The 14,354-nt window shown below is 48.6% G+C and overlaps 1 protein-coding gene across 1 annotated transcript in view; it reads right to left on the bottom strand.

The window, feature by feature from the left end:
- The window catches only part of LOC119286895 (probable serine/threonine protein kinase IREH1), a 13,953-nt gene extending 8,257 nt beyond the window's left edge, over nt 1-5,696 (bottom strand). The window contains exons 1-4 of the mRNA XM_037566362.1: nt 5,048-5,696; nt 3,829-3,896; nt 3,532-3,717; nt 2,069-3,403 (exon numbers count right to left, since the gene is read on the bottom strand). Coding sequence (XP_037422259.1) covers nt 2,069-3,403; nt 3,532-3,717; nt 3,829-3,896; nt 5,048-5,636 — 2,178 coding nt within the window. The 5' untranslated portion in view covers nt 5,637-5,696. The remainder of the gene's footprint in view (nt 1-2,068; nt 3,404-3,531; nt 3,718-3,828; nt 3,897-5,047) is intronic.
- Between the last annotated feature and the right edge of the window lie 8,658 nt (nt 5,697-14,354).

Genomic DNA, 14,354 nt, shown 5'->3' with positions numbered 1-14,354 from the left:
GTCGCGCCCCCAAAGGCCCTTTTTTCGCCGGCTCGGGCCAAAATTGGCGCCGGCGGACTCAGGCCGAACCCGGCGCGCTGGGGGCGCCGGCCGAACCGTTTTTGGCGTGAAAATCGGCGGGCCCTCCTTGGCAGCGACTCGTCGCGTCGTCGTCCTCATCGCCTCGGTTCCCGCGGCGGAATCAATGCCAAAGCTGCCGCGCCGGTCAGCCTCCTCCATTGGTGCCTCACGGGCGGCGCAGTGAAGACGGGACGACGCGCGTCCTCTCGCCCGCCACGCGTACACACGGCGGCCATGCGAGTGCCGCCTATATAAGTCGATCCCTCCCGCACCGGTGACGCACAGACTCTCCACCGCCGACGCCCCCGTCCCTCCCTCTCTTCTCGCCGTCTCCTGTTCACACAATGGCCGAGCGCTTTCCAGGCAACGGCGCGGCGGCGAACGGCTTCGGCCGCCGCCACCTTCACGAGGACGAAGCTCGGCTTCTCTATGAGGCCGAGTACCCGGTCCCGCCGGACATGCGGGTGCCCGGGGCTTGGAGGATCAGCGCCGGCGGGGTCCCGGTGCCACCGCCGCCCACCGGGCCGGCGCGTCGTGCGGAGATCGCCCGCATCCGTGCCTCTCTGCCGCAGGCGGCGAGGGAAGGGCCGAGGTACATTCGCGACTGTGGGAGCGGTATTTCCGTCGCTGCCACACCGAGCAGCTCGAGGCCACCAACGGCGTCGTGCCCTCCGGAAGGCTCAACTTCGACGGCCGCCGCCGATGGTGGGGCGAGCCCGGCCGCACGCTGGAGGCCGTCCTCGAGTACATCGAGGGCGGCAACACGCCCAGGCTGGAGTACCCCGCTCCCCCCTCCTTCTCCCGCCGGCGTGGGAGCTCATGGACGCCGAGACGCATGGACCCGGCGTCCTCCTCGTCCGGCCGCTCGTCCGGCTCTCCCTCCCTCCTCCCCGTCAAGCCGGAGCACCAGGACGCGCCGATCAGCCAGCGCACCCGCAGCTCCGGCGTCCGCATCACCGACTCCTCCCCCACCTCTGCCCGGCTGGTCAGGCCAAAGGTGGAGCCCGGCCTCCCCGCGGAGTACGAGGCCATAGTCCGGCGCGGCTTCTCCGACGAGGAGGCCCTAAAGTGGGCGCGGGACGACTACCTCCGCGACGAGATGGTCCGGCAGCGCCGAGCCCTGGAGGAGATAGCCGCCCGCCAGCTTGGGCGCGAGGACGAGAACGGCGTGGTGATCCTCGACAGCGGCGAGGACGAGGACGCCCCCGGATCGTCCAACCCACCGCGCGTCGGCGACCCTGGGCAGGGGAGCAGCAGGGACGGCGGCCGCGGAGGAGGCGACGACGACGACGGCGGCGGCGGCGGCGACTACACGAAGTTCTACAGGCTCCTCGACATGTAGAGCTTCGCCGGCGAGGGCGACGACGGGTCTAGTAGTGTGTTTTTTCCTTCTTTTGTAAAATATTTTAAATATGTTATGAACTCGCCGAAGTTTGGCTGAATTTGCGCCTTGTTTGTGCCGAATTTTGTTTTTCAAAAAAACGTGGGCGCGGCGACTGGGGAGCATCACGCCCCCAGCGCGCAGTTAGCGCCGGTACGCCCCCAGGCGGTGATTTTTAGCGCCTCCTGGGGGGGGGGGGGCAACGGCTGGAGATGCTCTAAGCTAATTAATTCTGCAATATAAGTAATTTCCTAACAGAAAAAAAACGCTAATGGGGATACAAGAATGACTTCCCCTACTATCATGAAAATCTACGGATCCCTTTATGTCGTATTTATGTTATTTATTTTGAGCAGTTAACATTCAGAAGTTGCACAATTGCATTAAATTGTTATAACTCATAAATAAGAGAATAAAACATCAAATATCAGTAGTTCAGTACTCGGTATATATTATCATGGTTACTAGCTTTGCACATCAAACTCATATAAACAAAGATAGGAGTACTAGCTAACTTTTCCACAGTCTGGGTAATTTCACAACTAACAACTTTCTAGCAGAATGATCTGTTACTAATGCAAAAACATAGACATACATATAATAACATAAATTGTATGCATGGCTTACCTGTGGAAGATCGTTACTCTCATTAATCGCACTTCTCCCAGCTAAAAGCATGTCTATATGATTTGATCTTGGAGTCGTTAGTGGAGATCGAGGAGTCATACTTCCTGCCGATGATGTAGCCATTCCATGATCAGATTTCGGCCCAAAGCGAGTCTTACATGTCATTGAAGGAAGATTTTTTATATCATCCAACGAAATAGTGTTATCAGCCTCTTGGAGATAGTCGATCATATCAGCAGAACCTCTTCTAGACCAATCAGACAGTTTTGGAGAGGCACCATCAGATTCTTCATTGATGCTTGGATTTGAAACTTTTGCAGCATCTGGGCTGCTGACAGAATTGATAAGGTCTCTCTGCGTATAAGACTCGACCAACTTTTCAAGTGTTTCTGCAACTCTTACTAAACGTTCATCAACGCTTACACCTTTTTGGTCACACCTGTCAGCGATTGCACAGACTGCCGAATGATTTTCTACGTAATTTGTAGGGATATATTCTTCACATATGCGACACATTATTGAACCCTCTTCAGAAATATTTGGCTGGTCAGACCAGTGTCCCCATGAAGTTTTGTGTTGATGCTTGGGAGGAAGTGGTTGATGTGATACAGATTCTACTGGACTGGTTAACTCAACGCCGCTAGGAATCGTAGCGAGTGTATCTATTTTCTTAGTAGGCGATTCCTCTTTAATAGGGGTAGGTTCTTTTGGGGGCTTTGGAACAGGTGATGGAAAAGGTTTCCAGGAAGAAATCCGTTCTCTGGTTGGAGATTCAACCTCTTTCTTGATATCAGTGTCAAGGGGCAGAAGCTTAACAGGTTTTATCTCCTGGCTTCTTCTCCATTTCAGATTATGCTGCTCTTGACTGTATGATTTTCTTGCATCGCTTTTGCTACTTCTGCTTGTTGTAGCATGTGGACCTGATTGCGTTAAAATCTTGTTATCAGCAGATTGTATAATCTTATCTCGCTGATCCATAACAATTTCATCCTCAGCAAATCCACTCTCCTTGTGAAACTGGAGCAGCCTTGTACATCTTGTAAGGATAAAGAGCATCCGAGTGTAAAGCTTCTTCAGCACACCCATTGGGAGCTCCTGACGTTGATCATCCAAATCTTGCACTATACCTTCACATTGCAGCCAAAGTTCCCCGGGTGTCATTACAGAGCAGCTGCGTGCAAGTATTAACAAATCCTCCAAAGTTTCTTTCCACTCAGGATGAGAGTCTGCGTACTTCTCCATTACACTAACCAAGTCCCCCGCAAAAACTGCCAAATCTGTATTTACCTCTTCCTTTGCCTTCTCAAATCTCACCTGAATAACTTTTAACACCTCCTGCATAGACAACAAATGACAAGATCATAATTATTGGGTAGTAGAAGAATCAGGCAAAAATAAAATAAAAGTGTGAAATGTGGATACAGCATTGAAATCATCTCACCCAGAACAATAACTGAGATTACCTTCAAGTTGTATACGCCTCGAGGTTTCAAGAATGGGAATGGTCGGACCCCTTTGGAGTTCAACTCATGTGAAAAACTCTTTATATCTGAAGGGTTTCTCTTCCTTGGTGCACTGGTAGCCTGCATAATGGCCTTGAAGCGTGGAGACTCGGATTCCTTTGGCGTTTCACAGGCATCATATGCAGACTGCCAATTAAAATGTGGATGCAGACGTGTAAGAAGAAAAAAGGGAAAGTTGGACAACTCATCGTTTACTTGTAAGTAAGGAGTGGAAAGCATATACAAATACATCATTACCACGGTCGCTGGTATTTGGGGCGGAGTCCTCAAATCTCCCGAATGGTTCCGAAATGAATTAGATTTAGCTGTGTATAAGATAGATTATATGCCCACGTATCAGATATGGTTGTCAAGACAAAAGAGCGCCAGAGCAAAGGACCAGGTCAAATGTAAACATCTATTAGCAGAACAAAGAGAACAATCCCCACAAAAGAAAGACGCCAGAACACACAAACATGGTATAGAGTTATAGAGAAGACACACTTGGTTTTAATTTGCATAGAGAGATCCAGCAGCTGTTAGGTATTGCCCTATGGGCATACAAATGTACTCCCTCCGTTCCTAAATGTAAGTCTTTTTAGACATTTCAAAAGGACAACAACATACGGATGTATGTAGACATATTTTAGAGCGTAGGTTCACTCATTTTGCTCCGTATGTAGTCACTTGTTGAAATCTCTAGAAAGACTTACATTTGGGAACGGAGGGAGTAGTAAAGTAGAATGTACTGCATTCGAGCCTACTCGTAATCTTCATATGAGATTCATAAAATCAATTACACCATGCACTATAGGATTGTAATCAGACAGCTATAGCAATACAATATGCATATCTACAGTATCATTCAGTACGCTGCACCAAACACTTTAATATTACGAACAAATGAAGCACAAGCGAATTGCCGAATACGGCTCTGTACCCATCGACAAGTGTCAAGGAAGTGATACTGAGTGACGCCTACCAGGTGTCAGAAAAAAGACTATCATACAATGAATTGTTTATATAGAATTAAGGGGCGAACAATGCACCTATATTTAGTTGGGGTCGCCTTATGCTGAATCACTAAAACAGGTAAGCAATAACGAACATTCTCTTGCCGTTTCGATTTGGCAACGATTAGAAAATTCATTTCGTCAGCACCAGGTATCTGGATACGACATACATCAAGATGAGTTACGCATTTGCGTCACTCGACAACTCAACACATCTAAGGTGAGACTACAGATCATCTGCTGTGTGATGTCTTATCGGAAACCGCCAACTTAGTAAGCAATTGAATAGCATGAATAGCTAGAGCCTACACTCCCATTCGCGGCCTATATGAGAGCTCACCAGCACTAGTACTAAGTTCTAAGCCCTAGCTTCCACCAATCAGTAGCCAGCTTACAGGACTATGCAGCAAAGCCATGAACAAAACTTGCAAACAGGGTACATACACACGCAGGATCACCACTACCTTTTGCAGCGCTCTTCCCTTCCGGTTCCACGGCGCGCACGGGTTGCACGGGCTGCTCGGCGGCCTTTCCCTTGCCCCGGTTACTAGCACTGCCAGCGCTGGTGGAATCGGCCCACGAGCTGACGCCCTTCTTCCCGGAGGCTGTCCCCGCCTGGGAGTGGCCGCGCGCGAGGTTGCTGCTCCCGAGCGCGGCGGCCATCCGCTGGCCCTCGTGCGGCAGCGGGCCGGATCTCGTCTTGATCTTGTTGAGGCCGAGCGAGGAGGCGAGGATCGGCGAGAGCGCGGCGGCGGGGGCCGCATCCCTGAGGTGGTGCTTGGCGGCGGAGGGGCTGGAGGTGGAGGAGGCCGGGGAGGCCCTGGGGGAGGGCACGGCGACGGCGGCGGAGCCGAAGAGCTTGTCGCGCTTCTTGGGGGTCTCGGATTTGGGCTTCTTCTTGTCGGATCTGGAGGAGGCGGAGGAGGAGGCCGGCGAGGCCGCGGAGGCCGCCCCGGGGGCGGAGGTGGGCGTGCGCGGGCTGTTGCTGCCGTCGGGGCTGGAGGACTCGGACGACTTGCGCCGCGACGAGAAGAAGCGGCCCTTGAAGACCATCGCCGCCTCGCCGGAGTTCCGTCGAACAGGTGGGGGCGGGGTGGGGGCGGGGCGGCACACACTGAGCGGAGCGAGGGGGAGGGGGAGCGTGCTGGTGGGGACAGTGCGGAGGAAATGTAGGGAGGGGGGAGGGAGGCGTGTGGGTCGCGTCCCCTCCCCGTCCGCGCCGGCTCTCGCGGCTGGCTCGCTGGCCCGCGTCGCGTCGCGTGCGTGCGTGCGTGACTCAGCCTCTCCACGCCCAGCAGCAACCGCGACTGCCGTTTGACTGGCCGGGCGGAAGGAGCCACTGGAAGAAAACTGGTGGTGAATTCGTATGGTGGTGGGCCGTGGCAGCGGGTCGGGTGGCCCGGCTTGAGGGAAGACCGGGACGGCGGCTCGGACGGGTAGGGCCGGGCTCAGGTTCATTTCGGCATCCAGATGCTGCGAGTGCGTCAGTCAGTGGTGGTGGTCTGCCCGCGCTGGCTGCCAGGGCCCGGTCTGCCAGGGTCAAAGATTCCAGGTCCAAGATGGATCCAGATATTCTTTGTCAAAATCGTAGTAATTTCGTATTACTGCCAAGGATTATAGCTTTATGCGGCGACGGATGGCGTAGTTAAGCAATGATTACTGCCCAAGATCACAATCACACGAACTAATGGATCGACGCGTAGCCGTTTGACATCCTACACATTAAGATAAGTTCATCTCATCCTCACAAAGAAAAAAAAAAGATAAGTTCATCTCTAGTGCGATCTCCCCGTGTACCAATGATTCCATGTAAAAAGACCCACTCTATGTTTCAAGTACCCTAGGCGATTAAACCTAACCGCTGCTCTTTCTCTTCCCCCACACAAGGCGGCAGGTTTCTATTGCGATTCTAAGGGCATCTCCAGCCGTGCCCCCAACAGGGCCCCCAGGCCACTTTTTCGGCGCCGGCGCCGAAAAAACGGCCCAGTCGCGCCCCCAGGATGCCGAAAATCGCCGGTTTGGACCCTTTTTTTCGCCTGGCGGTCACAGGCTGAACCCAGCGTGCTGGGGAGCAGTTGGGGGCTCCGGCGCTAGGGAAAAGCATGCCTGGCCCACACCGACAGGGGAAAAGTCAAGGTTTTCTTCCCCCGACTCGCCTCGCACCCCCCGCGCCCTCGGCCACCACTAGCTATATCCCGGCGACGGCCGCCGCCCTACTCCGCTAGATAGCCATTCCCCGCCGGAAAATAGCAGCGCTTCGCCGCGGCAGCCCCTCCCACAGCAGCTGGGCGTTTCCGGCCGCCGTTTTCCGGCCGCGGAGGCGCGGTTTAACGGCGGGTACACGCCCACCGAGCGCAAGGTGTTCGGCGTTTTGCCTGCCTCGGCGATGGACTCGGATGAGGAGGAAGAGCTCGCCGCGCTGCTAGAGGAGGAAGCCGCAGCCGACGTCCAGGAAGAAGAGCATCTCATGGTGCTCGCCGCCCTCGGCCAGCTGCTGGCGAGCAATGAAAAGCCGCGGCGAGGTGGCTCGGCGCCGGGGCGGATGAAAGCAAAGAACCGGCATCGTCTCCAAGGCTACTGCATGCTCTACTCCGACTACTTCGTTGATGCTCCACTTCATGGCGAGAGAACATTTCGGCGCCGTTATCGGATGAGCCGAAAGCTCTTCCTCGGGATTGTGAATTTCATCCGGGAGTTCGACAACTACTTCAAGTGCAAGATGGGTTGCACTGACGCTCTTGGATTCACCTCCATCCAGAAGTGCACGACAGCGATGAGGATGCTTGCATATGGAGCTCCCAGTGATTCACTCGACGATTATGGGCGCATGGCCGAGTCCACCAGCATAGAGTGTTTCTACAAGTTCTGTCGGGCAGTGGTGGCAGTGTTTGGGCCACAATACTTGAGAACACCCAATGCGGAAGACACTGCTCGGATCCTAGCCCAGAATGCAGCAAGAGGATTTCCTGGGATGCTTGGAAGCATCGACAACATGCATTGGAAATGGAAGAATTGCCCATTTGGTTGGCAGGGGATGTACAAAGGCGCCAAAGGCGGTTGCAGTGTGGTGCTTGAGGCGGTAGCCACACAGGACCTTTGGATTTGGCACTCCTTCTTTGGTATGCCAGGAACTCACAATGACATCAACGTGCTGCAGTGCTCCCGTTTTTGCCAAGCTCGTTGAGGGCCATTCTCCTCCGGTGAACTTCGAGATCAATGGGCACCAATACAACAAGGGGTACTACCTAGAAGATGGCATCTATCTGAGATGGTCGACATTTGTGAAGACGATCTGAAACCCTGCGGCAGGAGGCAAGAACGCCTGGTTTGCGAAAGTTCATGAGGCTTGCAGGAAGGATGTCGAGCGGGCATTTGGTGTGCTCCAATCTCGATTCGCTGTTGTTCGGTACCCCGCTCAGACCTGGTCCAAAGATCAAATGTGGGAGATTATGACTTGCTGTGTCTGTTGGGGAACGTAGTAATTTCAAAAAAATTCCTACGCACACGCAAGATCATGGTGATGCATAGCAACGAGAGGGGAGAGTGTGATCTACGTACCCTTGTAGATCGACAACGGAAGCGTTTGGTTCATGTAGTCGTACGTCTCCACGGCCCGACCGATCAAGCACCGAAACTACGGCACCTCCGAGTTCTAGCACACGTTCAGCTCGATGACGATCCCCGGACTCCGATCCGGCAAAGTGTCGGGGAAGAGTTTCGTCAGCACGACGGCGTGGTGACGATCTTGATGCACTACCGTCGCAGGGCTTCGCCTAAGCACCGCTACAATATTATCGAGGACTATGGAGGAAGGGGGCACCGCACACGGCTAAGAATATGATCACCTGGATCAACTTGTGTGTCAAGGGGTGCCCCCTGCCCCCGTATATAAAGGATCAAGGGGAGGAGGCCGGCCGGCCCTCTATGGCGCGCCAAGGAGGAGTCCTCCTCCTAGTAGGAGTAGGACTCCTACTAGGAGCGGGAAAGAAGTGGGGAGGGAGAGGGAAAGGGGGGCGCCGCCCCCCTCTCCTAGTCCAATTCGGACCAGGGGGAGGAGGCGCGTGGCCCACCTTTGGCTGCCCCTCTCTCTCTCCACTAAGGCCCATATGGCCCATTACTTCTCCCGGGGGGGGGGGGTCCGGTAACCCTCCGGCTCTCCGGTTTTCTCCGAAATCACCCGGAACACTTCCGGTGTCCGAATAAAGCCGTCCAATATATCAATCTTTATGTCTCGACCATTTCGAGACTCCTCGTCATGTCCGTGATCACATCCGGGACTCCAAACTAACTTCGGTACATCAAAACTCATAAACTCATAATATAACTGTCATCGAAACCTTAAGCGTGGGGACCCTATGGGTTCGAGAACAATGTAGACATGACCGAGACACGTCTCCGGTCAATAACCAATAGCGGAACCTGGATGCTCATATTGGCTCCTACATATTCTACGAAGATCTTTATCGGTCAGACCGCATAACAACATACGTTGTTCCCTTTGTCATCGGTATGTTACTTGCCCGAGATTCGATCGTCGGTATCTCAATACCTAGTTCAATCTCGTCACCGGCAAGTCTCTTTACTCGTTCCGTAATACATCATCTCGCAACTAACTCATTAGTTGCAATGATTGCAAGGCTTATGTGATGTGCATTACCGAGAGGGCCCAGAGATACCTCTCCGACAATCGGAGTGACAAATCCTAATCTCGAAATACGCCAACCCAACATGTACCTTTGGAGACACCTGTAGAGCACCTTTATAATCACCCATTTACGTTGTGATGTTTGGTAGCACACAAAGTGTTCCTCCGGCAAACGGGAGTTGCATAATCTCATAGTCATAGGAACATGTATAAGTCATGAAGAAAGCAATAGCAACATACTAAACGATCGGGTGCTAAGCTAATGGAATGGGTCATGTCAATCACATCATTCTCCTAATGATGTGATCCCGTTAATCAAATAACAACTCTTTTGTTTATGGTTAGGAAACATAACCATCTTCGATTAACGAGCTAGTCAAGTAGAGGCATACTAGTGACACTCTGTTTGTCTATGTATTCACACATGTATTATGTTTCCGGTTAATACAATTCTAGCATGAATAATAAACATTTATCATGATATAAGGAAATAAATAATAACTTTATTATTGCCTCTAGGGCATATTTCCTTCAGTCTCCCACTTGCACTAGAGTCAATAATCTAGTTCACATTGCCATGTGATTCAACACTAAGAGTTCACATCACCATGTGATTAACACCCATAGTTCACATCGTCATGTGACCTATACCCAAAGGGTTTACTAGAGTCAATAATCTAGTTCACATCATTTATGTGATTAACACCCAAAGAGTACTAAGGTGTGATCATGTTTTGCTTGTGAGATAATTTTAGTCAACGGGTCTGCCAAATTCAGATCCGTAAGTATTTTGCGAATTCTATGTCTACAATGCTCTGCACGGAGCTACTCTAGCTAATTGTTCCCACTTTCAATATGTATCTAGATCGAGACTTAGAGTCATCCAGATCTGTGTCAAAACTTGCATCGACGTAACTTTTTACGACGAACCTTTTGTCACCTCCATAATCGAGAAATATTTCCTTATTCCACTAAGGATAATTTTGACCAATGTCCAGTGATCTACTCTTAGATCACTATTGTACTCCCTTGCTTAACACAGTGTAGGGTATACAATAGATCTGGTACACATCGTGGCATACTTTATAGAACCTATGGCTGAGGCATAGGGAATGACTTTCATTCTCTTTCTATCTTCTGCCGTGGTCGGGCTTTGAGTCTTACTCAATTTCATACCTTGTAACACAGAACTCTTTCTTTGACTGTTCCATTTTTGAACTACTTCAAAATATTGTCAAGGTATGTACTCATTGAAAAAACTTATCAAGCGTCTTGATCTATCTCTATAGATTTTGATGCTTAATATGTAAGCAGCTTCACCGAGGTCTTTCTTTAAAAAACTTCTTTAAAAACACTCCTTTATGCTTTGCAGAATAATTCTACATTATTTTTGATCAACAATATGTCATTCACATATACTTATCAGAAATGTTGTAGTGCTCCCACTCACTTTCTTGTAAATACAGGCTTCACCGCAAGTCTGTATAAAACTATATGCTTTGATCATACTATCAAAGCGTTTATTCCAACTCCGAGAGGCTTGCACCAGTCCATAAATGGATCGCTGGAGCTTTCACACTTTGTTACCTCCTTTTGGATCGACAAAACCTTCCGGCTGCATCATATACAACTCTTCTTCCAGAAATCCATTCAGGAATGCAGTTTTGACATCCATTTGCTGGATTTCATAAAATGCGGCAATTGCTAACATGATTCGGACAGACTTAAGCATAGATACGAGTGAGAAACTCTCATCATAGTCAACACCTTGAACTTGTCGAAAACCTTTTTGCGACAATTCTAACTTTGTAGACAGTAACACTACTATCAGCGTCCGTCTTCCTCTTGAAGATCCATTTAATCTCAATGGCTCGCCGATCATTGGGCAAGTCAATCAAAGTCCATACTTTGTTCTCATACATGGATCTCATCTCAGATTTCATGGCCTCAAGCCATTTCGCGGAATCTAGGCTCATCATCGCTTCTCATAGTTCGCAAGTTCGTCATGGTGTAGTAACATGACTTCCAGAACAGGATTACCGTACCACTTTGGTGCGGATCTCACTCTGGTTTACCTACGAGATTCGGTATTAACTTGATCTGAAGTTACATGATCATCATCATTAGTCTTCCTCACTAATTGGTGTAGTAGTCACAGGAACAGATTTCTTGTGATGAACTACTTTTCAATAAGGGAGAAGGTACAATTACCTTATCAAGTTCTACTTTCCTCCCACTCACTTCTTTCAAGAGAAACTCCTCTAGAAAGGATCCATTCTTAGCAACGAATGTCTTGCCTTCGGATCTGTGATAGAAGGTGTACCCAATAGTCTCCTTTGGGTATCCTATGAAGACATATTTCTCCGATTTGGGTTTGAGCTTATCAGGATGAAACTTTTTCATATAAGCATCACAATCCCAAACTTTAAGAAACGACAACTTTGGTTTCTTGCCAAACCACAGTTCAGATTGTGTCGTCTCAACGGACTTAGATGGTGCCGTTTTAAACGTGAATGCAGCTGTCTTTAATGCATAACCCCAAAACGATAGTGGTAGATCGGTAAGAGACATCATAGATCGCACCAAATCTAATAAAGTACGGTTATGATGTTCGGACACACCATTATGCTGTGGTGTTCCAGGTGGCGTGAGTAGTGAAACTATTTCACGTTGTTTTAACTGAAGGCCAGACTCATAACTCCTCTGTGATCATATCATAGAAACTTTTATTTTCTTGTTATCATGATTCTCCACTTCACTCTGAAATTCTTTGAACTTTTCAAATATTTCAGACTTGTGTTTCATTAAGTAGATATACCCATATCTGCTCAAATCATCTGTGAAGGTCAGAAAATAATGATACCCGCCACGAGCCTTAACACTCATCGGATCTCATACATCAGTATGTATTATTTCCAATAAGTCAGTTGCTCGCTCCATAGTTCCGTAGAACGGCGTTTTAGTCATCTTGCCCATGAGGTATGGTTCGCAAGCATCAACTGATTCATAATCAAGTGATTCCAAAAACCCATTAGCATGGAGTTTCTTCATGCGCTTTACACCAATATGACCTAAATGGCAGTGCCACAAATAAGTTGCACTATCATTATTAACTTTGCATCTTTTGGTTTCAATATTATAATTATGTGTATCACTACGATCGAGATCCACTATTTTCATTGGGTGTGTAACCATATAAGGTTTTATTCATGTAAACAGAACAACAATTTATTCTCTTACTTAAATGAATAACCGTATTACAATAAACATGATCAAATCATATTCATGCTCAACGCAAACGCCAAATAACACTTATTCAGGTTCAACACTAATCCCGAAAGTATAGGGAGTGTGCGATGATGATCATATCAATCTTGGAACCACTTCCAACACACATCGTCACTTCACCCTTAACTAGTCTCTGTTTATTCTGCAACTCCTGTTTCGAGTTTACTAATCTTAGCAACTGAACTAGTATCAAATACTGAGGGGTTGCTATAAACACATCAATAACATGTATATCAAATATACTTATGTTCACTTTGCCATCCTTCTTATCTGCCAATCACTTGGGGTAGTTCCGCTTCCAGTGACCAGTCCCTTTGTAGTAGAAACACTTAGTCTCAGGCTTAGGACCAGACTTGGGCTTCTTCACTTGAGCAGCAACTTGCTTGCTGTTCTTCTTGAAGTTCCCCTTCTTCCCTCTGCCTTTTTCTTGAAATGGTGGTCTTGTCTACCATCAACACTTGATGTTTTTCTCGATTTCTACCTTCGTCAATTTCCGCATTACGAAGAGCTTGGGAATCATTTCCGTTATCCCTTGCATATCATAGTTCATCACGAAGTTCTACTAACTTGGTGATGGTGACTAGAGAATTCTGTCAATCACTATCTTATCTGGAAGATTAACTCCCACTTGATTCAAGCGATTGTAGTACTCAGACAATCCGAGCACATGCTCACTAGTTGAGCGATTCTCCTCCATCTTTTAGCTATAGAACTTGTTGGAGACTTCATATCTCTCAACTCGGGTATTTGCTTAAAATATTAACTTCAACTCCTGGAACATCTCATATGCTCCATGACGTTCAAGACGTCTTTGAAGTCCCGATTCTAAGCCATTAAGCATGGTGCACTAAACTATCAAGTAGTCATCATATTGAGCTAGCCAAACGTTCATAACGTCTGCATCTGCTCCTGCAATAGGTCCGTCACCTAGCGGTGCATCAAGGACATAATTCTTCTGTGCAGCAATGAGGATAAACCTCACGGATCCAATCCGCATCATTGCTACTAACATCTTTCAACACAATTTTCTCTAGGAACATATCAAAATAAACACAGGGAAGCAACAACGCGAGCTATGGATCTACAACATAATTTGCAAAATACTACCAGGACTAAGTTCATGATAAATTTAAGTTCAATTAATCATATTACTTAAGAACTCCCACTTAGATGACATCCCTCTAATCCTCCAAGTGATTACGTGATCCAAATCAACTAAACCATGTCCGATCATCACGTGAGATGGAGTAGTTTCATTGGTGAACATCGCTATGTTGATCATATCTGCTATATGATTCACGCTCGACCTTTCGATCTCCATGTTCTGAGGCCATATCTGTATATGCTTGGCTCGTTAAGTATAACCTGAGTATTCTGCGTGTGCAATTGTTTTGCACCCGTTGTATTTGAACGTAGAGCCTATCACACCCGATCATCACGTGGTGTCTCAGCACGAAGAACTTTCGCAACGGTGCATACTCAGGGAGAACACTTCTTGATAATTAGTGAGAGATCATCTTATAATGCTACCGTCAATCAAAGCAAGATAAGATGCATAAAAGATAAACATCACATGCAATCAATATAAGTGATATGATATGGCCACCATCATCTTGTGCTTGTGATCTCCATCTTCGAAGCACCGTCATGATCACCATCGTCACCGGCGCGACACCTTGATCTCCATCGTAGCATCGTTGTCGTCTCGCCAATCTTATGCTTCCACGACTATCGCTACCGCTTAGTGATAAAGTAAAGCATTACAGCGCGATTGCATTGCATACAATAAAGCGACAACCATATGGCTCCTGCCAGTTGCCGATAACTCGGTTACAAAA

Source organism: Triticum dicoccoides, chromosome 4A (assembly GCF_002162155.2).
Source record: "Triticum dicoccoides isolate Atlit2015 ecotype Zavitan chromosome 4A, WEW_v2.0, whole genome shotgun sequence".
In the NCBI taxonomy this organism is placed as follows: domain Eukaryota; kingdom Viridiplantae; phylum Streptophyta; class Magnoliopsida; order Poales; family Poaceae; genus Triticum; species Triticum dicoccoides.
Note: the sequence above shows the minus strand (reverse complement) of the source record. Positions and strands in the feature narration are given on the sequence as shown.